General features: G+C 39.2%; 2 protein-coding genes across 2 annotated transcripts in view; both read right to left on the bottom strand.

Annotated features, from left to right (window-relative positions):
* Nucleotides 1–10,222, bottom strand: part of LOC139444835 (phospholipid-transporting ATPase ABCA3-like) — a 28,587-nt gene extending 18,365 nt beyond the window's left edge. The window contains exons 1-5 of the mRNA XM_071225814.1: nt 9,823–10,222; nt 4,920–5,135; nt 3,588–3,844; nt 2,087–2,324; nt 417–590 (exon numbers count right to left, since the gene is read on the bottom strand). Of these exons, the coding sequence (XP_071081915.1) occupies nt 417–590; nt 2,087–2,324; nt 3,588–3,844; nt 4,920–5,135; nt 9,823–10,141 (1,204 nt within the window). The 5' untranslated portion in view covers nt 10,142–10,222. The remainder of the gene's footprint in view (nt 1–416; nt 591–2,086; nt 2,325–3,587; nt 3,845–4,919; nt 5,136–9,822) is intronic.
* A 6,928-nt stretch (nt 10,223–17,150) lies between these two features.
* LOC139444832 (uncharacterized) lies at nt 17,151–24,581 on the bottom strand. Its single transcript, XM_071225810.1, has 5 exons — nt 24,373–24,581; nt 22,991–23,171; nt 21,138–21,347; nt 19,859–20,079; nt 17,151–18,064 (listed from the first exon to the last, which is right to left on the bottom strand). Exons 1-5 carry the CDS (start codon nt 24,523–24,525, stop codon nt 17,372–17,374), a joined length of 1,458 nt encoding a protein of 485 aa, XP_071081911.1. The 5' UTR covers nt 24,526–24,581; the 3' UTR covers nt 17,151–17,371.
* Nucleotides 24,582–24,649: the final 68 nt, after the last annotated feature.

Below are 24,649 nucleotides of genomic sequence, written 5' to 3'. Positions count from 1 at the left end.
AGTGATAAAATCTACATAGAAATGATTACATTTTTAATGAAGACCTCATGAAATAAGGATCAGGACTAGGTGGACCGCTCCTCATGCGGCAAGGGCGGTCGGGTAGCCTAGTGGTTAAAGCATTTGCTCGTCACGCAGAAGACCTGGGTTCGATTCCCGACGTGGGTACAATGCGTGAAGCCCATTTCTGGTGTCCCCCGCCGTGATATTGCTGGAATATTGCAAAAAGCGGTGTAAAACCATATTCACTCACTCACTCACTCACTCACTCACTCATGCGGCAAACATATCGTTACTTTAACAAAGACTCCATTATTTACAGATTTTCGTGATACTGCAGGAATATTTCGGATTGCAGCGTAAACCAACATGCCTCACTCGCTCATTCTCTTACAATACATAGAAACGCTTCTTACCAGTGCCTTCATATAACCCAAATACGTTAGCGCCCATGCCCATCGCAATGTTAAACAGTAGACATGACGACAGTTTCTGTGGGCGAGTCATGTCGGTGTAGATGGTTTGAAGGTAGAAGTAGGGGCAGTACGTGATGAAGTAGATGATCGCAGACACTGCTGAAGCAATATTGGCTGGAAGAAATAGGAAATTGATTTATGATAACTGACTGAAATGATCATGAAATACGTTTATACATTTAAAACAAATTACGTTGACTTGTTATTTGTACATTAAATAACCACATGTGATTGACATTTTGTATTTAGATGACAATTCTAAACTTATTTTATCCTACCTTTTTGATAACATCCCAGGCATCTCCCACCCCCCAACCCCCACCTCCTTTCCCAGAATATCAATTTATCCCTAATAAACAAAGTGATTAAATGCCGGACTGTTATACCCTTTTATATAAAAACACACATGTGATTGACATTTTGTATTGAGATGACACTTATAAATTTATTTTATCTTACCTTACACATAAATGCCGGTTTCTAATTGGCTGACCTTCTGTCATTTTCAATGTACCCCGCTAACATGGTAAGGAACATTTTGTATGTACCCTTCTCGAATTGCCGAACTGTTGGCTTACATTTGCAGCATACCAACCGCAATTTTGTATCTAAAATTAATGATGTAAAAGGCTATTCTCCGGATATTTACGATATTTTCCGAATAAAATTGATCTCAGGGAAGAAAATCTAAGTTTTTTTCTGTCGTCTGCTAAGACACCGGCCATTTGATATTCTGGGAGTGGGGCCTTGATTTTTTTATAGAGATTAGTTGTTTTTTCCCCGCTGCAGCAACAGCTACATTTACAAAAACAGATTTAGTTTATTAAACTCACGAGCCTGAATTTGTCTTTTTCAAGAAAAACACCTTGCAGCAATGTATATTTTGTAGCACTCAATTCCCTTTTTTTTCAACAGTCATAATCATTTCTTTTCATATTCTTACCGATTCGGACATGGGTTGATGTACTATTGGGGAACATAACCTAACATTAGGGGTACATCATCTCTTGTCCCCCTCGAGATCGGTGGACAACTAATATTGTCCTGGGGCACAAGAGGCACTTCGGATCCGCAATGGAGGCGCCAGAATCCTAAGATCGCAGTATCGGGTAAGGATTCCCTTCATGTTTGATGTTATGTTTGTCAACCCACATGCTTGTTGGTTCGACCTTGCTTGTAAACAACTCTGCATCACGTTTAAGGCGCCGTGATTCGCTGTGCAGAGTTGCGTCCCTTAGGCACGCCAGAAACCTATGATTGTGGGTTGGAATCCCGGTTCACCCCGATTATGTTTCTAGGTTTGTCAGCACCATACCCGTGCTCGTGGGTTTCACCAAAGTGTTAAACGTCTGAGACCTGCATCACTTCGGGCTTTCCTCCCACATTAAGCTGACACGCCACGATATAACTGGAATACTGTTAAAAGCGGCGTTAAACCCAACTCACTCACTCTCCCACATATCAAATGGAAACAATACGTGATTGTGTGACTATGGTTATGCCTATCCAGTGTGTATTGCTGGTCATGTCGTTAACCACTGGTTGGCCTTAATTAGCTCTCGGTTATTTACAGGAGTACTTGGCAAGAATACTGGTGACTCGAGACTCACCTCTCTGTGTGAAGGCGCTGATCATGAAGCAGAACGATATAATGGCCACTCCGTAGCAGATAAGAAACACAATCAGGACAGACGGGTCGGAGTTTGCCAGTACGGCGCCATTGCCACTGATGTTGACACCGCAGGCCACGGTGAAAATGGCCGAGAAGATCAGGATGTAAATGAAGATGGTCAGAAACCAAGACGCCCAGTGAGCAGCAGCACTCAATCCCATCAACTTCATGGATTCCTGGTGTTAAAGGACGAGATAGAAAAATAAAAAAATAAAACATGATAATCAGCTTCAATAAGTAATATCTGGCGAAACAGTAAGGGGCAAAAACGTGATGAACATTAGATGAATGAATTTGCCAAAATCTGTGATGACACCAACTTTTTGCAAAAAAGGCAAGTATGGCCTGTTATACCTGTAGCTCCCGCCAATCACACAAAGGGCCCCTTTCGGAACAGGCTCTATACATTATAGGAATAGATCAAAACTTTAGAACATTATTAGATGCGTTCATATGAATGAGAACGGACAGTTCAAAAATTGGGACTTAAGATAAAATTGTCAAAAACGTTTATTTTAGAAGTTTCCATGTTGCGTTTTTCTAATATTTGAACATGTCTTTTGCCCAAGCTAATTTTCAAAGGAGATTTGAATAAAGACGCTACAAACTGGTTCCCCAGTAAGGAGATTAAACGGTCTTGTCGAACAGTTGTACACAAGAAACCCAGTCCGCCTGTATTAGTCTAGTCAACAGTAACATGGTATGGATTACATTTCGTCTGGATAAAAGAGGTTTAGAAAATCATAATTCCCTATGTTTTAATACTTAAAAGAACTTCTACCACATGTCTGACCAAAAGTTTTAAACATATATGTTGTATATCAAGTGCATTTAACATTTATATACTCTGAAAAGTTCATTATAATGTGTTTCTTTCTGTCTACAAAAATGAAGTCAAATATGAAAATTGGGCCAATTTTTAAAAATCTTTTTTTTTCAAAACCCTCAAGGGTGCCAAAGTGGCATCCAATAGTTTATTCATATGTAGTGTCTGAACAAATGAAATCATGCAAAAACAACTGTGGGACCTAACTTGCAAGGTCATGACAACATTCTGCCGGACTATATCTAGCCCATAGCCTGGCACTGACGCCATGAGTAACGTTGAAATGGTGACCACCCAGACGTCCAGTTTACCATTTCCTTTTAACCAACTGCTCCTGACACTTCTATAGCTGTACGGCGTCTACATAATGACAGGACTACCGTTGGCCTCGTCTGAGAAATCTATGATCTAGGTTTCGAATCCAAACATTTAAGTGTCAAAGCAATAAAATCTTCAAGCCTTTCGCGAAAGCACCCACAAAAGGAGATCGCTACACCTTTGACCCTGGTATATTGTTAAACTATTGTTGAAACCGGCGTAAAACCATACGCATATACTGAGATCTTAAAATTGAGAGTTGCTTCTTTTTTATAAGACTCATTTACTCAGTTACCTTCAGTTTTCTTTCCTTTTCATACACAACTCCTTTAGTGGTCTGGATGGCCATGAGGATGAAACTCATCATAAGAAGGACGGGAAACAAGATCTGCAGCAATGTCGCCATCCCGTCCTCTCTATACGGCGGGAAGGGCATGCGCTGGAGGCGAAGGTCAAGGTTATCGAGCAGATCTGAGGCGCTGGCGTTCCACTCTTTGATGACGGCTTCGTCGATTGTTCTTTGCAGAAAGAGGAACCCTCTTGATCGATAATCTGGGAAACAAGACAGACACGTTACCATTGGTCCGTCCATCTGTTTGTTATAATATTTGCACCCAGCGTATCCAACGAACATCGGGGCGGACGGGTAGCCTAGTTGTCAAGGCGTTCGCTCGTCACGCCGAAGACCCGGGTTCGATTCCCGACATGGGTACAATGTGTGAAGCCCATTTCTGGTGACCCCCGCCGTGATATTGCTGGAATAGTGCTAAAAGCGGCGTAAAACCATACTCACTCACTCATTCCAACGAACATCGTTTTTATTTATAAAGTCTGAACAAACCCATCAAACAATGATGAAGTTGACTGGTTAAATGTTACACATTTGAACTGGTCAGTATTTACACTGAACCTGTTCTATTCCTACTGTTTTATATTGTAATGTGTTGTAGGACGCAGACACAGAGGTGGCACAGTGGTCTAAGACCCCGCAACTCACCTTGACCCTCTGTTCGCGGGTTCGATGGACTCACTGGCACCCATTTGGATGCTTGACTGTCAGCATCGCCCAACGTGCTCATTGGTTTCATCGGAATGCTTACTGTTCACGATCCAGAACTCTCAAAGAAACTGCACCCGTGAAGATTCCGGGGTAGAATAGGTCTTCAGCAACCCATGCTTGCCGTAAAAGGTGACTATGCTTGTCGTAAAAGGAGACTAACGGGATCAGGTGGTCAGGCTCGCTGACTTGGTTGATGCATGTCATCGATCTCAATTGCGTGGATCGATGCTCATGATATCAATCAATGGATTGTCTGTTCCAGACTCGATTATTTACAGACCGCCGTCATATAGCTGAAATATTGTTGAGTGCGGCGTTAAACAACAATAAAACAAACAAAAATACCATCCAGACTACCCACCCCCGCCTCACAATCAATCCTTCAAGACTCACCTGGGGCGGTGGGGTAGCCTAGTGGTTAAAGCGTTGCCTTGTCACGCCGATAACCCGGGTTCTATTCCCCACATGGGTACATGAAACCCATTTGCCGGTGTTCCCGCCGTGATATTGCTGGAATATTGCTTAAAGCGGCGTCAAACCTCGCTCACTCTACTCACTCAGACTCACCTGGTTCGCCATCGCGGGGGGAGTTGCTCCCGGAAAACGAGGTGACGGAATCTGTTTCCCAGTCTTCCATTTTGGGCCGCAAGCTATAATGGAGAGACATCGGCAACGACGTCGCTGTCGAGACGACGTTGAACTCTACAGCGTAGGAGATGTTGTCAGGGTGGTACTTGTAGTGACGAAGCATCTCTTCCGGACTGGCAAACCCCACCACCGTCACTGAATAACGCAACGTTCTTATTAGTAACTGTTAGTTGTTGTGTTGTTTTAGGGTAAATTTAACTAGTTGTAGTTAGTAGTGAAAGGTCCTGTCAGTTATCTGTAGTATCGGGCATCGGGCATCGGGGTTGAATAGGTAAGAGCCGACCGCTTTAGCGGGTTGTGAGAATGTATGACACCCAAAATGTCGAATCTCCTAAAAATTTGTATTGGAACTTTTTTAAATATATTTTGAAGATACTCATATAAACATATCTGAAGCTACTTGATAAACAGTGTGAACAATGTGTTAATTGCTTTCCTTTTTTGCCTATATTGTACGACCTTTTAATCTATTTTCAAAATGTAGATGTTAATAATATTTCAAATATATACCAGTCGGTTGCAAGTAAATGACGAGTCATCCTTGTGGGAAATCAAATATATCAAATGTATTGAGACAGCCCCTCTGTGTGATACAGAACTAAAATACTTGAAACACAAGAAATACAAATCTGTAAAAGGTTACATATTGATTTTGAGATTAATAAAGAACTTATAAATATATTTAGAAAATGGTATAACCAGAAAAATTAAAATACTAATAACATATTTTTATAACGCCAGAAACCTATGATTGTGGATTCGAATCCCGGTTCGCCCTTATTATGTTTCTAGATTTGTCAGCACCATACCCGTGCTCGTGGGTTTCACCGAAGTGGTAACTGTCAGAGTTCTGCATCACTTCAGGCTTTCCTCCCACATGTGTGGCTGCTTGTACTAGTCCAGACTGATGTCGATTTATAGTGCTAGCACACTGAGATAGATACCATGCTGCAGTGTAACATGAATACCCCACTCAGGCACAGTATGCTGACTCCGAGCCGACCAGTCCTTGTTTTAGCCTCTTGAAGCCGAGCGACAGGCAGGGTAACAACAATTACCATCCGTTAACGTCTTTTGGTATGACGCGGCCGGGAATCGAACCCCGGACCTTCCGCTCTCCGGGCGAACGCCCTACCACTAGACCACGGAGGCGGTGACTACTATAGAGGTATATTGCTCATCAATACGTTGGACCCCGGACCTTCCGCTCTCCGGGCGAACGCCCTACCACTAGACCACGGAGGCGGTGACTACTATAGAGGTATATTGCTCATCAATACGTTGGGTAAATTACTGACTGCTAACATTCCATTAAATGAGAGACTACATATATAATTTGTGATCAACATAAGTTTATATCAGAATTGCAGGCGGGCCTTAGGTCTGGCAATATTCTTTGCGGATGATGTTACAGATATAGCTGATACCGTTATACAATCACAGAGGAAGATAATATACAGACATGTTTTGTGATAACACGAGGAAAAGTAAATTTTAAAAACGAAAACATTTTGTTTGTAGAATGGGTCGACTTCGTCATTTTTAAAAGTGGTACTATAGGGGACAGAGGAGGGTGTTGTAAACTCCTATGCATGTAGATATACGGGTGTTGTTTCTACCCCAGGCCTGTAATGGTGAAACGCACATTGTCTCACTGCAAAGGCAAATAAGGATTTATTGTCATTGCACCGTTATCAACAAACATATGGTTTCAATTCTTGCACAGGTGCATTTAGGTTATTTGACATAATGATCACCTCAAAGGACCGCCTCCGTGGTCTAGTGGTAGAGCGTCCGCCCGGAGAGCGGAAGGTTCAGGGTTCGATCCCCGGTCGCGCCATATCAAAAGACGTTAAAAGATGGTACTTGTTGTTACCCAGTCCTGCGCTCGGTATTAAGGGGCTAAAACAAGGACTGGTTGGCTCGGAGTCTGAGTGGGGTATTCACGTTAAACTGCGGCATGGTATCTCCGTGGGCTAGCACTATAAATCGGCATCAGTCCGGACTAGTACAAGCGGCCACACACACAAAGACACAAACGTGCATGCACGTTGCTATACATAAGTGCAATAATCTTGGCCGCGACGTTAAACCCCATTTCACCTCACCACATCTCACCTCAATGCCGTGCTATGCCTCAGGAATATGGGGAACCAAACATTGTGCATATATCATCGAAAGTGTACAGAATATTTTTTTGCAGAAATATTCTATCAATTTAATGACGCATGGTGAGTGTGGAAGAGTTCCCCTACAAGTATTATGTCTATGTTAAAACCAATCAAATATTGGTGTAGAATAAAACATGAGATGTAATACATAGATTACCCAATCGGTCCTATGTTAAACTCACGCCACTCGATGACCCTGGTCAAACAGCAACATGGGCATGTTGTAGTAGAAATATTTGTCCCAACATGGTATGGGAGTGTTGCAGATAACACAGATCTTGGTGATGTGAATATGTTAATTTCTCTTATTAAACAGCGAGTATATGACTGCTTCAGGCAGTATTGGCTTTGTAACATAAAAACGTCATTATTGTGCCCAATAGAATTTATTGTTTGTTTGTTTGTTGTTTAACGAATAATTACTTGATGTTGAAAGGTACTTTTCATCGGATATTCCACTATCTGATAATTATGTATTTGCTTAATTTAGATGTTATAACTTTAGAATGCCTTTTGAAACAGGTGTGTGTGTGTGTGTGTGTGTGTGTGTGTGTGTGTGTGTGTGTGTGTGTGTGTGTGTGTGGAGGGGGGGGGGGGGGGAGCATATTAACTGCACATTTTGTTATGGACTATGTTTATACTGTGGACATGTACAAGATGGTTATAAGGTGGTATGTAAACGGTGCGAAAACATAAGGTAAGTATTTTCCCTCCAAATAGTTTGTATAATCCATCGGGGGAATATTTCCTACGATTACTGCGGTGTACCGACAGCGCGAGTCTGATGTGGTCGTTTTCTAACAAAATGTCGGAAAACATAGGAACATACCAGTTGTTGTGTAAACCCCTGAGATATTGATGTTAGCATCACTTGGTTCTTTACGCCATCTTGACACATACAGAACTTATTGTAATATGAGCCGTTAGACGCTAATACTGACATCAAATATGTCTGTTTATCAAAAGCATTTGGTAGTATTGGTAGAAATTGATGTGCTAGGTAAAGTGTATGAAAGAAGTTGTGAAATCTTGCCTGAAGATTAATTAATGTATATAAGATTATTTCCTTACAGGTATTATTAAGCAAGGGGATGTTATGTCACCGATATTATTGTATTTATCTAAAGGGGGAAAATGTTAACAGTGGATTGTTGACAGATTTTTACATGTCGTCAAAATGTCGCGTTGTTACGAGGTACGTCATTATGTTGTGCGCATTATACATCCTTGATTCTATTAGGCCATCTCAGATCAGATCAGTGTCTCATTACATTGACCACTGTTATTTGTTTTTTTACAACTTTAAGGATCCACAGACCCTCAAGTTAAAAGAAAATGTGGAATAAAATGACAAATACATTTTAATCCGACCTAGTTAGATACTAGTTAGATTATTTCGCAAAAATAGTATTTTTCGCGGGATAAAGACTGCTACCGTCAACGTTGCTTACTGGTTCCGGTGTCGATGTTGTAGACAGCTGTAGAACTGGTCATGTAATTTATTGTTTTTGTAACTGCCGACTATACTATTTGATGACCTTTTTAAATGTATGTTGTTTGTTAGTTTTGTTTTTCATAATTTTATTCGACCACCGCCTCTAATATTTTGTTAAATCCGTAAACAATGTCATACAAAATAGAAACAAAAATTATCGGTGGACTTGAGAATAGCATTTTAAGTTTTTGCTGGTTTGGATGGACACAATAATACTTTGGTAATATACTACAATGTATCTCTTAAATGGACACTTGAAGCAAAAGTGGTATTCTGATTCTACTATTAATACCATACAAAATGGACAAAATCTAAAAGTTCTATTAATATTATACTGTCGACCCATTTTTACAATTTAGGTATGCCTGGAGAATTTAAATTAAGATAAAGCCTTAAAGTAATTAAATCATATTGTGGGAACAAAATTTATAATCTTCCAAACCAAAAAATTAAACACCAATAACAACATGTTTTTTAGAATATACTAGGCAGGGTTGGAATCAAGACAGAGCGTTTCGATCAATACCTTATTGACTACTCATTAAGAAAATGGGTAAATACCCGCCGATTATTTATCGTTATGTTATAATGTTACATCTCAATACGACATAAACTAACCAATACAACCAGCCCTTACAACACTACATTCTGTTTTCATAAGATATTAAGAAACACATATGCGTATTTTCTGTATTTTGTGATATTCCGGGTGGGGTGGACGGTGGGTTTTAAAGAAAAAATAACCAGCATGAATAAAATGATCGTGAATTATTACACATCTAAACCAAGTATAGTAAACTACGGTTATAGCGAACATGCTTATAACGAACTGACGGATGTAACGAACTTACTTTTTTGGTACCGACTATCTGCTGCAGTTATGCTGTATAAATGCTTATAACGAACTACGGTTATAACGAACTACAATTAGTAGTCCCTTTGAGTTCATTATAACCGTACTTTACTGGACACAAAAGGTTAGCGAACTACATGTGCAGATGAAAACGTCCAATCCGTCCAAATACCTGTTTGGGTGTGGTCACCAAAATAGTGGTTGCCATGGAAACTAGATTAGTAAAAACGTCTGAAGTAAAGAAACTCAGAGTAACGACATTTTCAAAGTGCAGCAATTCTTTGAATCCTAACTGAGACTTACCATTTGCCAGTTTTACACCCATGTCGGTCTCCACTTGAGCCATCAGATTGTTGAGTAATGTTGTGTTTGGCGTGTACAGTATAATATTTCCTAAATCCGTTCCTTTCAAGTCAAAGACAGTCCCGTTTGTCGTCACAGGGAAGTCGTCATAGAGTGTGGCCTCATTCTTTGGTGTTATCTTAATGTTGAATCTCAGTAGAAGAAACAACACGGCAAAAAACAAAGGCATAGAGATCTCAAACAACGTCACACATTTTTTCCTTCTTTGCAGGAGGGAGTTTTTCCACATCAGCAGCACAAGCTGGCTCCAGAATCCCATGGTGTCGTCTTGGATGAAGTGGCGTCTTGATCCCCCAATGTGGTTCACATTCTGTGAAGCTAAACCAACAGCTGTTTTTCTTATTATATACAGGTACCAATCGTGCCCTATGACGAATTACAGAATGCAGTAGTCACATGAGGTGAATAACCTTCACCTTCGTACAAACGATAAAGTTAGCTCATCGTCACCTTGTTTACTTAGGGGTGGTATCAACACTTCACTTGGCAGTTTTAAGGCTGTGTATTGGTTCATACTGAAAATAGGTTGGTTTGCATGTACAAAGTCAAGCTTTTGACCAGTCATGTGACATATTGTTTCGCCAGGTTACGAAGTCAAATTGCTTTTAGTTATTTCAGAGAAGCAAAAAATATTTGTCTTCTTAGTTTGAATTTCAAACTGAATAAAAAGTAAACAAAAACAAAAATTACAACCAAAGCGCACTCTGTGACGACAGGTCGCTATGGATAATATTTCCTTCTTTGTCGACACGTGACTGTAGAGGAAAAAATCACCCGTCAGTTGTTACTCATGGTCAGGAGTATGAGCTGCGATAAGGGTTGATATACAGGACAAGTAGACGCCACAGTATTGCTCAATACACCTGAAAGTAGAACACCTCACCTGCGGCGCTGTTCAAACACAACCTGCATCGATAACTGGTTACACGATCGCAGGTAACCACACATAGACAGCCGGATAAAACAGAGTATACACTTGAAAATAGGATTTGACCACACACTTACAAACCTTATCAAACCGTCACTAGGATGAAACCAGTCGCCGAAACACTGTTTGTTTGTTTGTTGTTTAACGCCGTACTCAGCAATATTCCAGCTATATGACGTCGGTCTGTAAATAATCGAGTATGGGACAGACAATCCAGTGATTGACATCATTAGCATCGATCCACACAATTGTCGCATAGTCGCCTTTTACGACAAGCATGGGTTGCTGAAGAACTATTCGACCCCGGATCTTCACGAAACACGACAAACCCAAGTTCCAAAACATAACTATGATACCCGTATCAAGTACATCACCATCGAATAACAGTTCTTGTGTGTTCACTTTTCGCTACCATCAAATATGGATGTATACTTTCTTTTGTCAGGCACTATATATTGCCTGGCTATCTGTTGCCTGGCCCAACAGGTGTATTTCCCAACATTCAGTCTAAAGATTAATTATAAAAAGTATTTCATTTTTTACAAAGACCACAGCAAAGTATTTTTGTCGTATCTTCTTGTTTTCTCCATTGTTAAATTACAGTTTTGTTTGTGATTTTAGCATGAGCAGATAAATATTATTATTTACTTACTGGCGTACCTATATTACAAGAAAAAGGGTTTGAAAAGGTGTCGACCCGTATTAAACGGTATCCAAATGCGTTGGATTGTCTACCTGTTACTCATGCCTGGCGCAGTTAAGCGAGATATGGTTGATGGGGTTACATTGAGATAAACACTGATGAGTCTATAACTGTGTACATGATCAGTGCACACAATAATGAATATCAGTGCACATAATAATGAATGGGTTTTACAAGTTGGCCACATACAAAGTTTCTTGAATCCCTATTCGATCGAACTTATATTATGCTAAAATACGTAATTCTGTTCAGTTCCGCACTTTAAAAGTTATTTTCCATTTTCTTTTATATGACCCGACATTAATATTTTTCTTTCTATTAAGTATAAGCTTTATATTATTGTTGGGGCACGGGTGGCCGAGTCGTCTAAGGCGCCGCGATTCGCTGGGCAGAGTTTCGTTCCTTTGGCACGCCAGAAACCTATAATTGTTGGTTCGAATCCCGGTTCGAATCCTGGTTCGCCCCGATTGTGTTTCTAGGTTTGTCAGCACCATACCCGTGCTCGTGGTTTTCACCGAAGTGGTAAACGTCTGAGACCTGCATCACTTCGGGCTTTCCTCCAACATTAAGCTGACACGCCGCGATATAACTGGAATAATGTCAAAAGCGGCGTTAAACCCAACTCACTCACTCAGTTACATTATTGTTAAACGTTTCATATCGCACAAATTTGAATTTTGTTTGTAGTTGTTAGGAAGTCGAAAATACAAATAAAGCAAAAGTTGATCTCTCCATTTTCAAAATAATTTATGCGAAACAGGAATATTTTTATGTATAAATAATGTGGCATATATTTTATGGCCAATTGAAACGTCTTTCTCCCCCGACTTTTTACGTTCAAAACCACCAGATTGCGGATAGCTCATTCGTAATTTCCGTTCTCATTAAAATCAGATCTTAGTTTTTGCTACCGCTAAACAAAGCTTTCTTGAACTTTAACCGACCAATGATTGATTGATTGATTGATTTGTTGTCTAACGCCGCACTCAGCAATATTCTAGCTATATGACGGCGGTCTGTAAATAATCGACAGACAGACAATCCTGTGATTGATATCATGAGCATCGATCCACGCAATTGGGATCGATGACATGCATCAACCAAGTCAGCGAGCCTGACCACCTTATCCCGTTAGTCTCCTTTTACGACAAGCATAGTAACCTTTTACGACAAGCATGGGTTGATGAAGACCTATTCTACACTGGAATCTTCCCGACCAATGAAATGACTGACAAGAAATCGACATTAGCCAATCAGAAGGCAGCTTTCTCGAGCTTTACGACACAAGTTTCAAATTGGCCACTACGCTTCGAAACATATTTTGACGTATTCTCGATTATTTTTTTTAAACTTATGCAAGAACATTCTGGAATGGCTTATAGATGGCCTAGATTGTATGGATATAATAAAAAAACGTAACTGTCGTTCGGAATACCCTCTGTTAATTTTTTTCGAGGTTGCATGATTAGAAAACACTTTCCGTCCGTCACTTTCATGATCTGGTAAGCGACGCTCTGATTGGTTGGATGAAAGGTCGTTCTGGCGTGACCCGTAATGGGATGGCCTCAGATCTTTGTTTAGCGATAGCGAGAACTAAAATCTGATTTTAATGAGATTGGTAATTTCATAGATATTTACCTTCAAATTCTTGAATTATCTCGTCTCGTCGTCCCATTCACTCAATATTTCATCGAAATCTCCGATGTGGAAGTCAGGGTAAATTTCCATCTGTTCCTCCATGTTGATGATTTCAAAAATAGTTCCATTAATTAATGTATACATACACGGTGATGAGACCCCAAAAATTCAGCGATGTTATGCTCATTCGACAACACTTTTTAACCAGTCAGATCAGGGAACATACCTACTTTTAAGTTACAATCATTAATACGCGCCTAAGTTAAATGTAAAGGCGTAAATTATTTGTCCATTGTAACCTTGGTATTGTGACGTCATAGTTCTCTAAATGTTATGACGTCACATAACTATATGTTACTACTTCATGTCTGTTATTCAGTTATGGCCTGATGAGCTAGACTCGTACGGGGTACGAGTTGAAAGCGCTAGCCAATTAAAACTGTGTTCAATCTTACTCCACTTATTTAATTATTGCCATATGGTCACTAACGTGGTCATAGTACTATTGCTTGCTTTACCAGCACCTGTATTTGAGACGACCCCTGTTACAGTTTTCGACCGATGCAGTCTAATCAGTGGGTGTCGGATCGTTTACCCCTTATAAATATCCGTTGTTTTATAACTGTGGTTTGTGTCTTGGAAGCAGAAATTTTCATTTTATCTTGACAATTGCCATCCGAGTTGTTTATCAATACAGTTTGCCCTGTAATATTGACTTGATCTTTGACCTTCATCCTTGAGCATGTGGATTAAATTAAATTAAAGTATACGCATTTCAACACTCACCTTCGACTTCGGAATTTTTGTTTCTTCAAAAACGTGTAATAAGTGATGTCGCATTAAAATTTGAGAACATACAATGATACCTTAAACTGATCTATATCACCGATGATTCATTATAGATGAGTAATTGTATGTATCGTTCATGCTAACAGATTGGCATGTGCGTGTGACCGCGGATATCGGTCATAGCGGCCGGCCCACTTTTTCACGGACCTATTTTATATCCCGACCGGATTGTGACTGTTTCAATATCCCGTGTTCCAAACTACGGTGGCCCATAAGGGACATGGAGTCTGTTTTTCAATATTTTGATATTTCACTAAACTTTTATCGTTACCTTTTGCAAATTAACACGATTTGTCTTACAAATATGTGATAAATCATGTGTAAAGAAGATATTGAATCGCTGAAAAGTGAAACGAAAATGTCAAAAAACCAAAACGAAAATGTCAAAAACTAAAAAGAAAATGTCAAAAACAAAAGCGAAAATGTCAAAAACTAAAATAAAAATACAGAAACTATTTTCACCGCGGTGATAATATTTCGGTGGAAATATTATCACTGCGGTGGAAATAGTTTTCAGTATTTTTATTTTAGTTTTTGACATTTTCGCTTTTGTTTTTGACATTTTCGTTTTGGGTTTTGACATTTCCATTTTAGTTTTTGACATTTTCGCTTCACATTACAGCGACTCAATAGCTACATGAAAGTAAATTTTCCAATGTTTTCGGTTGTTTTTATACATGATTTATCACATATTTGTATGACAAATTGTGTTAATTTGCAAAAGGTAACGATAAAAGTAGGTGAAACATCAAAATATTGAAAAACAGACTCCATGTCCCTTATGGGCCATCGTACCAAACACTAATTACAGAGACAACAAGTAGCACATCTGACTTTGCCCGTTTACTCTCGGAGGCCCAGCATAGTTTCCTGGGTATGCATAGCCTGGAAACCAGGCTGTGACTGGCAGTGCAGAGTTGTGTCCCTTTGCTGCACCAGCCAAGATGAATGGCTGTAGTTTCGAACCAGGTTGAAAATGATACTGATGCATGGTCTCGTGCACCATTCACTTGCAGATTGTTTCAAACAAACTGTCAAAGGACGACTAATTACCATTTTCGGGAAGCGTCACGGGTTTATTGTTGGAGACTATGCATGATTATCTTTTCGGTCACTGCTTCAAGAAATAAGAGGAGCTAAGCCATTATTTTAATGGACAACAAACAATTATCATTTCTGAAACTGGAGACAAACTTATACCTATCTTAAATAAAATACTGGTGAAATGAATACCAAATCTGGTAAAATAAAAACCAACTCTGGTGAAATGAATTTCGCCTCTGGTGAAATGAATACCCATTCTGGTGAAATAAATACCAACTCTGGTGAAATGAGTACCACTTCTGGTAAAATAAAAACAAATTCTGGAGAAATGAATTTACCAACTCTGGTGAAATGAATACCCATTCTGGTAAAATAAATACCAACTCTGGTAAAATGAATTTACCAACTCTGACGAAATGAATACCGCCTCTGGTGAAATAAATACCAACTCTGGCGAAATAAATATATAATCTTTGGTTTAATGAAATGAGCACCACTTCTGGTGAAGTAAATATATAACCTTTGGTGAAATAAATATATAATCTTTGGTGAAATGAATACCACAAGTAACTGATAACAGTATTTATTCCTTTTGAATTTGCGCATAGATATAATGGACAGATTGTTCAACATAATTTTCTACAATGTATAACTCATATCAACAGCATGTGCACCCTGATATAAACAATCTGCTCCTAGCCATGTTTTAATATGGACATGTACATCAAAGTTTGATTCTTGATAACAACAAAACTACCTGCAACAATCTATTACAACAATAGCCATTAGGCCACATCAAATATATTACTTGCTTCAAATGTTTGCATCAATACTCAAACCAAGGACAACTACATCCCTAAGTTTGTTAAAGCGCTGCACACTTTTCAAACACTTACTGATTTCATAAAGAACAATAACATTGATGTAACATGTAACAATGCCTCATATTAACATCAAAATAATTTGTTGAAACAAGAAACTTTTAATGTAAACTGTGCCCCATAACTAAACTGCACAGAATATTTTGAGCTGGAGGCTGAAATTGTCTTGTTTGTCACACTTAAAAGGGCCAATGTCTTCTTTTACCAAAATATACTTGTTAATGGTGGCACTATCACCAGGAACAAGTCTCCCCTCCTTTTAACAATAAAAAGCATCCCATCAGTTACAGCTCAAATAGGGACTGGTCATTTATCCTTTTGGGGTGGGTGGGTGTATCATTGTGTGCCCCCATTTTATGTAACGACCCCCCCCCCCCCCCACACACACACACACACACAGACACTCGAATATATATCTTTATGACCATCCTCCCAATTATACCAGTACCTATATAATGTTAATCATAATTTACATACCACTACTCTCCATAGTTCTGATAAATTTTAGCAGGCCCCTCGTCTTTTGCACAACGTTTCTCGCAACACAATCCCCTTAATCTTGCTTTACAATTCAAAAATTGGTGAGAAAAACTTCTATTTGTCATGGCACAATCACTGACCGTATATTCTATAATTGCATCTCGGTCAGTATTTTCCGTTCTATAAACACATATGTCTCCATCCATACATAAGTAAACATATTGTTAACAAGACCAAATAATTTCTTGTAGGCTTAATTTTTCTGTAACCGTAAAAACACAGATTCCATAAGAATATGTGTAAAGAAAACCTGATTGCATGACGATGCATAAGTCTGTAAGGTGTTTGCTTCTATAGGCACAAACGGTATTGATTAAGAGTGCCAAAGGGCACAGGTGGCCTGGTCATCAAGGGTGCCACAATTTGCTGCACAAAGTTGCATCCCTTGGACATGCCAGAAACCTATGATCTTGGGTTTGATTCCCAGTTCGATCAAATTATGTTTCTTGTTTTGTCAGCACCATACCCGTGGGTTTCACCAAACGGGTAAACATGTGAGAACCGCATCACTTCAGCTTTCCTCGAACATTAGGCTTAACAAAATAAAAGAATTGGTTCTCAGGCAATGACTTTTGAAAATATAGTGCAAGCGGGAGGTGTTTTTTTTTTTTTGCTTGTTCAAACTAGTATGTAACCAAATACCATGTAAAATGTGCAAGTAAAGGGAATCTACTGCATACTATATTGGATCATATTGTTTTCATTAAAGTATTAGGATTTTTTAGATTGTTTTTGAAAATGGAAATAAAAACGAAATGTGCAACACACTTTATGATGATGTGGACGGTGCCTGAGAACCAAGACTATTAATTTTTTTAGCCTTAAGCTGACATGCGCAATATTACTGAAATACTGTTCAAAGCGGAGTTAAACCCAACTCACTAACTCACTCACTATGAGTGAAAATCATGGCTTCAATTCAAGCCGGGCTGTATACATCAAATGATCGGAAGGAAAAAATTCTTCATCCATTATAAGACTTGCAGTTTCTAAACCCGTCTTGAAAAAGTTGTCTCCAATAAACAAGAGGAATATGATTAAGATCAAGGCACAAATCAACAAGACCATTGGCGGTAGTCGCACTATCGGTGCAAATATTCGGAGAGAACGATGCCTACTTGACAAACGTTGAAAACTGTACAGTTGAGGGTTGAACAAACAACAAGTGCAACCCATGATAGAAAAAAACGTTTCTGGACTGAACTTTGAGGACACAACTAAAACCCTCAGTAAGGCGTATAAAAAGGATAAAACTGAAAGTGCAAGTACAAATGAATAAGATATAAAAATGCCAAAAAGATAGCTATTGCATTCTTTACAATTGGGCAGGTCACATCGTTCAGAGTTGTCTCCCTTAACACACATCCCACATCGACACACTCCTCGGGGCCCACAGTCGTGATCACAGGAGAAACCAGCGTATCCTTGAAATGAATAGAAGGCGTTTCGGATCAGAGATCGGACGCGCTTCAGTTTGATGGATCCTTGGTATTTGCTTTTGTATGTTGTGCCATTTCCAGACAGGCGTGTCAGTTTGACCTTGAATGACTGCCTGGTCACGAGGATCCGGTCTGGTCGACTTTCATATCCTGGCGTGGGCTGGAAATGAAGTAAAGTTAGACTTATTTTGTTTGTTGTTTTACGCAATATTCCAGGTATATGACGGCGGTCTGTAAATAATCGAGTCTGGACCAGACAATCCAGTGATTCATCATTGCTCTACTTTTTAAGTAGTACGAGTTTATAACTTCTTTTGACGTGTGTTAAAAGTATATGGTTTCTCAATACTGAAATTTGTCATAAAACCGTTTTAATTATGCTCTTTCAGTTTTCATATCTAGGCCTAATTACGATCCGACTTCCAACTTCATCAATCTAACTTCAATTGTTAAACAAACATTTACCTTGTTAGTAAGTTGTTACCCTTTCATGTATTGCAATAGGGATTAATTAATGAGATTAGTGCTGATAACTTTTGTGAATTGTTTTGAACAACAAAGCCCCTGACATATCACACCTATTCTCCCTATTTTGCACAACAATGTTTAGAAATAACACAACATATAACATAAAAATCTCAATGATATAACACAAAACAACCACCACACCAAACAACAATCTCCTTGATAATCGACTTAAGTCCCTTTAGGGTGTGGCAGAAAGCATCTTCCCGAGACAAGGGAGTTCACTGACTATAAAAGTCCAGTTTCCACCCTTGCCCAACTATGCTGGAATCATGGAGTGACATTTTGCCTTGACTACCAAGTCTATGCACAGTCCAATCAAAATCATGTAATGAAATCTACATCGGGTTCGCAAACTGCCATGCAGATGTCGGCCGATTGCAGGGTTTGCAATGCATGTGCTCAGACAACTTAGCATCAAAGATATTTTCCAAATCTTTTCATGTTTTCAATCAAGGTGCTCGCTCACATGATTTGATGAACCTGGTGAAGTAAGATCCGTTTTATTTCAAAATAGATCTTGATTATTGATCAGTTCGTCTTCACTTGATGACACCATTTTATTTGAAGCAAATGCAAATGATATGAGAGGTGGAATCTGATTGGTCAGTAGGAGGGACATAGAAGGGACGTAACTCGTAACAGCCACTGGTGGCCTTTAGGATCAAGCCTAGATAATCCATCTTAGTTCAGCAAGGGTCGAAACTGGATTTTTACAGTCAGTTAAAGACGTTGGATACCATTGTTCATGCGCATACTGGACGCGCATGTAACGGCGAGTATTTGTAATGCGGTTCCGTCCCTATGACTCACGGCTAATTGTACTTGAACTCATAGAAAGGTAAATTTGGGCAAGAGTTACCTCCCCCGATTCATTATTTTAGGGGTATGCTGTGTTGATTGAAAATAATTTGAATATCCTCTGGTAACATGTTGTTTTTATTTTATAATTTTATTTTACAATGAATAAACATTAGAAATAAGCCAGTTTGAAAAATATCTTGATTTTGTAAAATGCTTTTTTGACTGATGAATCAATTTTAGGAAATTGTAGGAAAATGTGCTTTTTTTAAAGTCAAATGATGGGTGAAATTTAAAATGTTTTGACTTGAATTTTCATTTTTCTGTTTTGTGTCATAACAGTACTGTAATATGTCTAAAAACACTCATTAAATAATCAAACTTTAAAATGACCATTTTATTGGCACAATGAGTTTATCATCCGGTGCCTCTAGATGGCGCCATTTATTAAAAAAATGCCGTGGTGACTTGGGTTTTTTTATTGAGTAATTTGATTCAGGACATATTTTCCTACAAAATGATACCAAATATACCCATTTCTTGAATTTTTTGTTTTTTGTATGCAACCTCTTTAACTCCCTTGCCTCAGGAAGATGAACAGAAAGCTGGGGTATGCATCATTCCTCACCATGTTGCTGAAGGTGAGTCCTTCCCCTTTGGATGAGCTGTGTACCCAGGTGTCCATCATCAGGACCCTGGCGGTCTGAGCCTTGTCGGACGGGGTCTTCATCTCAAGGTAGCAGGGGTTGGACGGGGAGACAACTCTGTCGGTAAACACCCGGACTGGGGCGTCATAGTCCATGTATGTGTTGAAGTCACCAACAATGATGACATTCTTCATCTGTTTCACTGAAGAATAGTTCCTATATTGTACACATGATCATAATCTGTAGGAACTAATGACAACCTATATACTGAGCCACACATTCTTTGTAATGAGGACTTTTGAGGTCAACATGCAAGACATCGAAATTTATGAATATGATCATTAGGAATGGATTGTTTAGTCTCTTGAAAAATATAAAATGTATCAGAAACAATGAAAGCATGTGAAAATGTAAACTTCAATCTTTCCTCATCTAATTTTCACATTTCTCTTGAAAGTTAGCCTATCTAGCGGGTCTGGTGTCTCCTCTGAATCAAATCTCAAAATTTGTATAAAAGGGAAATCTAAAGTGATGCAGGTTATAGTCTTTGGCCAACTTCTCACAGCTGCAGTGCTGATAGACCAATAATGTTTGTTTGTTGTTTAATGCCGTGCTCAGCAATATTTCAGCTATATGACGGCGGTCTGTAAACAGTCGAGTCTGGACCAGACAATCTAGTGATTGACAACATGAGCATCGATCCACGCAATCGGGATCAATGACATGCATCAACCAAGTCAGCGAGCCTGATCATCCAATGCCAATAAAGATTGTCAGCGTGAATCAGGGCACAGTTGGCAAAGAGATCTTACTATAGTCATAATTCTAGGCAGTCGTAGTGCTAAAATCACTGTCGAATACTGCCCTTGGAAATGACCAAATAATAAGTGGATCTTGGAAGTTCGGGACATAATGATAGAGTCAGAGAGTTTATGCAGCTTTTAGCAATATTGCAGCAATATCCCACGGGGAGACCAGAAATAGGCTTCACACAATGTACCCATGTGGAGAATTGAACCCAGGCCTTCAGCGTGATGTGTAAACCCTTTAACCTCTAGGCTACCCCAGCGTGGGTTTTACGCAGCTTTTAGCAATATTCCAGCAATATCACAGTGGGGGAGACCAGATATGGGCGTCACACATTGTACCCATGTAAGGAACTGAAGCCAGGCCTTTGTCATGACAAGCAAACCCTTTAACCTCTAGGCCACCCCAGCGTCTACCATGATGACAGAGAAGAACAATTACTAAACTACATACATCTTATGTATTCCAGGATAGCTGCCGAGTTTTGACACTGCTGTTGCCGGTGGTAGGAGAAATGAACTGCCACGAGGTTGAGGACCGTGTTTCTGTCCAGGCTGATGCTGACATGGAGGGCAATTCTCTTGTTGGTGTCGGGACCTCCGTGGTTCGGCAGACTCTGCATGTTCATAGTCAAGATGGGCCGCTTGCTCAGTACACCTATCCCTGGAAATACAAAACATTATGTCAGTTTTAAGCACCCCGCTCTAATAAGCGTCCACAGCGATTTTTGCAAATATATTGGCTAGTGAACAATCCCAATTAGCACCCCTTCCGATTGATCAATGTACACAAGACTTATTTATTCGCGTATAATATGCATGTTTGTTATATGCACCCTTAATTATGGGCATTTAAATTTTGGAAAAATATATCTGTCGTATATAAACATTTCAGGCTGTCAGCATAAACTACAAAATTTATCCTTCAACTCTGTTTTTTTCCACCAAAATAATATTCTAATAAGAGCCCCCTATTTCTAATTTTGTGAGCACCCTGGGCGCTTATAACGTCGAATCAGTAATCATTTTCGTCCATATAAAGAGATCAGCTAAAACCTTTTACTTCTGAATGGTAGTAATTCTATAATGTATTCCAGTATATATGTTATTTTTACTTATTGGTAAAAAACAAACTAATGCAGCAAAAGCACTACTGTATCACGACTTCCTACATAAAGCACCCTTAGCCAACTTCTCGGCCAATCTACAAGTAATCTTTATACACAATCGATCTTCTATTAAGCAATCAAGTGTACATGACTGTCCATATTTTCTTGTTTATTATAATAAACATTTTTTACAGAAGTACAGCTGGGGTGCATATTGTTCATGCAGAGATTGAGCTCTGACATTTTGTAAATATCAAAAACATCACCAGTAGCATGTTGGCACCGGAAATAGCATGGCAGAAAAGTTTACTTTCACAGACATTTAATACATATTTTACTCTTCCTCTCTTGCTTTGACATCAAATTTAATTGTGACTGATTTAAATAGGCAGACCAGTCTGTTAATATCCAAGCGCTTATCATGTTAATACGGTGAATACCATAGTACCAACTTTCTATTAACCATTAATACCACAGTTTGTATATTCTAATAATTACTCATCCTTGCCACTGTATAGAACTAACTACAATCTTATCTCGATGATCTGTACAACTCAGCAGAAGAAAAAAATAAAACAGATGGTTTAGCATGTTTAGTCCGATCTTCCCAAGGCAAGGGAGTTAACTGACTATAAAAGTTCAGTTTCCACCCTTGCCGAACTAGATGGGAATTATGGAGTTACATTTTAGCCGGACTAACGAGTCTATACATAGTCCAATCAAAATCGTGTAACCAAATCGACATCTGGTTCGTAAACTGCCGTGCAGATTTCGGTCACTTGCAGGATTTGCAAATCATGTGTACCACCAACTTTGCATCAACAGATATTTTCCAAAATGTTTCATGTTTTTAATCAAGGTGCTCACATGATTTGCACCGTTCTATAACAATACAGATTTGATTATCGTTCTTATTGTCTAGACTGGGCGCCTCTATTTTGTTTGAAGCAAATGTAAGCTATACGAGAGGTGGAATCTGATTGTGTGTAGGAAGGACATAGAAGGGACATAACTCTTCATAGCCACTGATAGTGCAACAATCTAGCTCAGAAATTTCAGCCTAGCTCGGCAAGGGTGGAAACTGGACTTTTACAGTCAGTTAACTCCCCTGCCCCAGGAAGATGGTTTAGTCCAAATGACAATGAAATGGGCAACGAAATCAGAATTTGTTTGGGTTATTTTGAAAGCAGGGTCCTACCTTCCTTTGCCCAAAGGTTTTGGATGAAGTTATCACTTTGAGCAACTGTGTTGGCTGTGCGCCATACAGCCCATCTGTATTCGGGTAACAATTTCTTTAACTCTAACACCTGGGAATGTTCTTCATAGAAATCACTTCGTACTTCTTGAAACGCAACAATATCAGAGTTGGATTCACGAATCTGAAAAGAGGAAACAAATCCTTTAAGACATGACAATAATCAGAGCTTATCACACATTTTGGGATGGTAAATATCTTGTATTATAGGTAAAATGGATAGAATTATCATTAAACCGCCCGCATGTTATCTTAAATGAGCGGGACACTGTAACTTGATAATGTCCTCATATTGCTTGACGACGGGCTATTATCACGCCTGTTGTTAGGTGACGTCATAGGGATAGGGAAAGGTGACTTCACGTTCAATAGTGACGTCATCTGGTTTGTTCTATGACCTTTCCATATTTGTAAAAGTGGGTCAGTGAAATTCGTGTTGATTGCACTAAATGTTTCAAAACCGATATGGTTTATTTTTATTTGATAACACATTCTAACCATTTTAGCTATAATAACGGTAACGCTATTTTTTAAGGCATTATCATTTGCAGAAGCCCTTGGTCTTTTCAACTGCCCTCCTTCGTCGGGTAGTTAAAGTAAGACCTCGCGCTTCTGCGAATGATACAGTGTTACCGTTATATTTGATCGACTTTGATAAACACTTCAAAAAGTGATAAAAAACACCGCCAATTCCAGCACAATCGTAATAATTAAACTGCAAGCAGTATTTTTTTGCGTTTATGTTTCTATAAACCGAAAATAGGTTAGGCCATGCCCACTTTGAAACTATTTGGCTGATAATAGAATGGGCGGGGCTTGTGTTGCATTACTGCTCTGAACCATGCATATGACATCACTGCACAAGGGGAGAGGGATTGATGTTTGCTTTGGTCTATTAAAATATTGTAAAGTTATTAAATCTTTGTTGTTTATACATTTGTGTGTTCAACGCGCAATTTTAGCTGGCAAACTTGAGTAGCCGTAACTTGTTTGGGGTTGCTTAATATTTAAATACTTAATATTAACACGCTTCTGCTCTGGCCCAACTCGTAAATAATCCAAACATGGCTATGTAGGTGCATTAAACTAGTTTTGATTATGTGACGTAGGGTAATTTCTTTACTGTCGCACGTCATCGCGGCTCAGGCTTGTATCAGGTCCTGTGTATTAGCCGAGACCCTTCACTGGCACTGGCTGCATCTCATGTGTGATGTATTGGCTTAAAAATAGATATGACCAGGGGGCCATGACCAGTATTAATGAACTAGGAATGAATTCACATATTTATACGATGATGGGTGGGTAATAAGGTTGAATTGCATTACCAGTTCTGCGATACGATGTTTTCTTATATCCCAGTTGAACATAAAGTTCCACAAGTTGCAGGTACTGACAGTTACGTCGAGTGATAGACATTGCTTGAGGAGTGATACAAGTACGAAAATACAAAGTATATACACTGTTTCCTTGACCAACATCAGCGACAGCACACTAATAAACACAGCATTCACAATTCTCGGTTCTGGAACATAAGCTGATTGATAATCCGGGCACTCTCTTTGCTATACTTCCTTAAACATTGTGTTAAACTACCGGTGATTG

Source organism: Haliotis cracherodii, unplaced genomic scaffold, assembly GCF_022045235.1.
Source record: "Haliotis cracherodii isolate W230 unplaced genomic scaffold, xgHalCrac1.p SCAF_6, whole genome shotgun sequence".
NCBI classification, from domain to species: Eukaryota; Metazoa; Mollusca; class Gastropoda; order Lepetellida; family Haliotidae; genus Haliotis; species Haliotis cracherodii.
The sequence above is the reverse complement of the archived record's forward strand: the minus strand, read 5'-3'. Positions and strand labels throughout refer to the sequence as shown.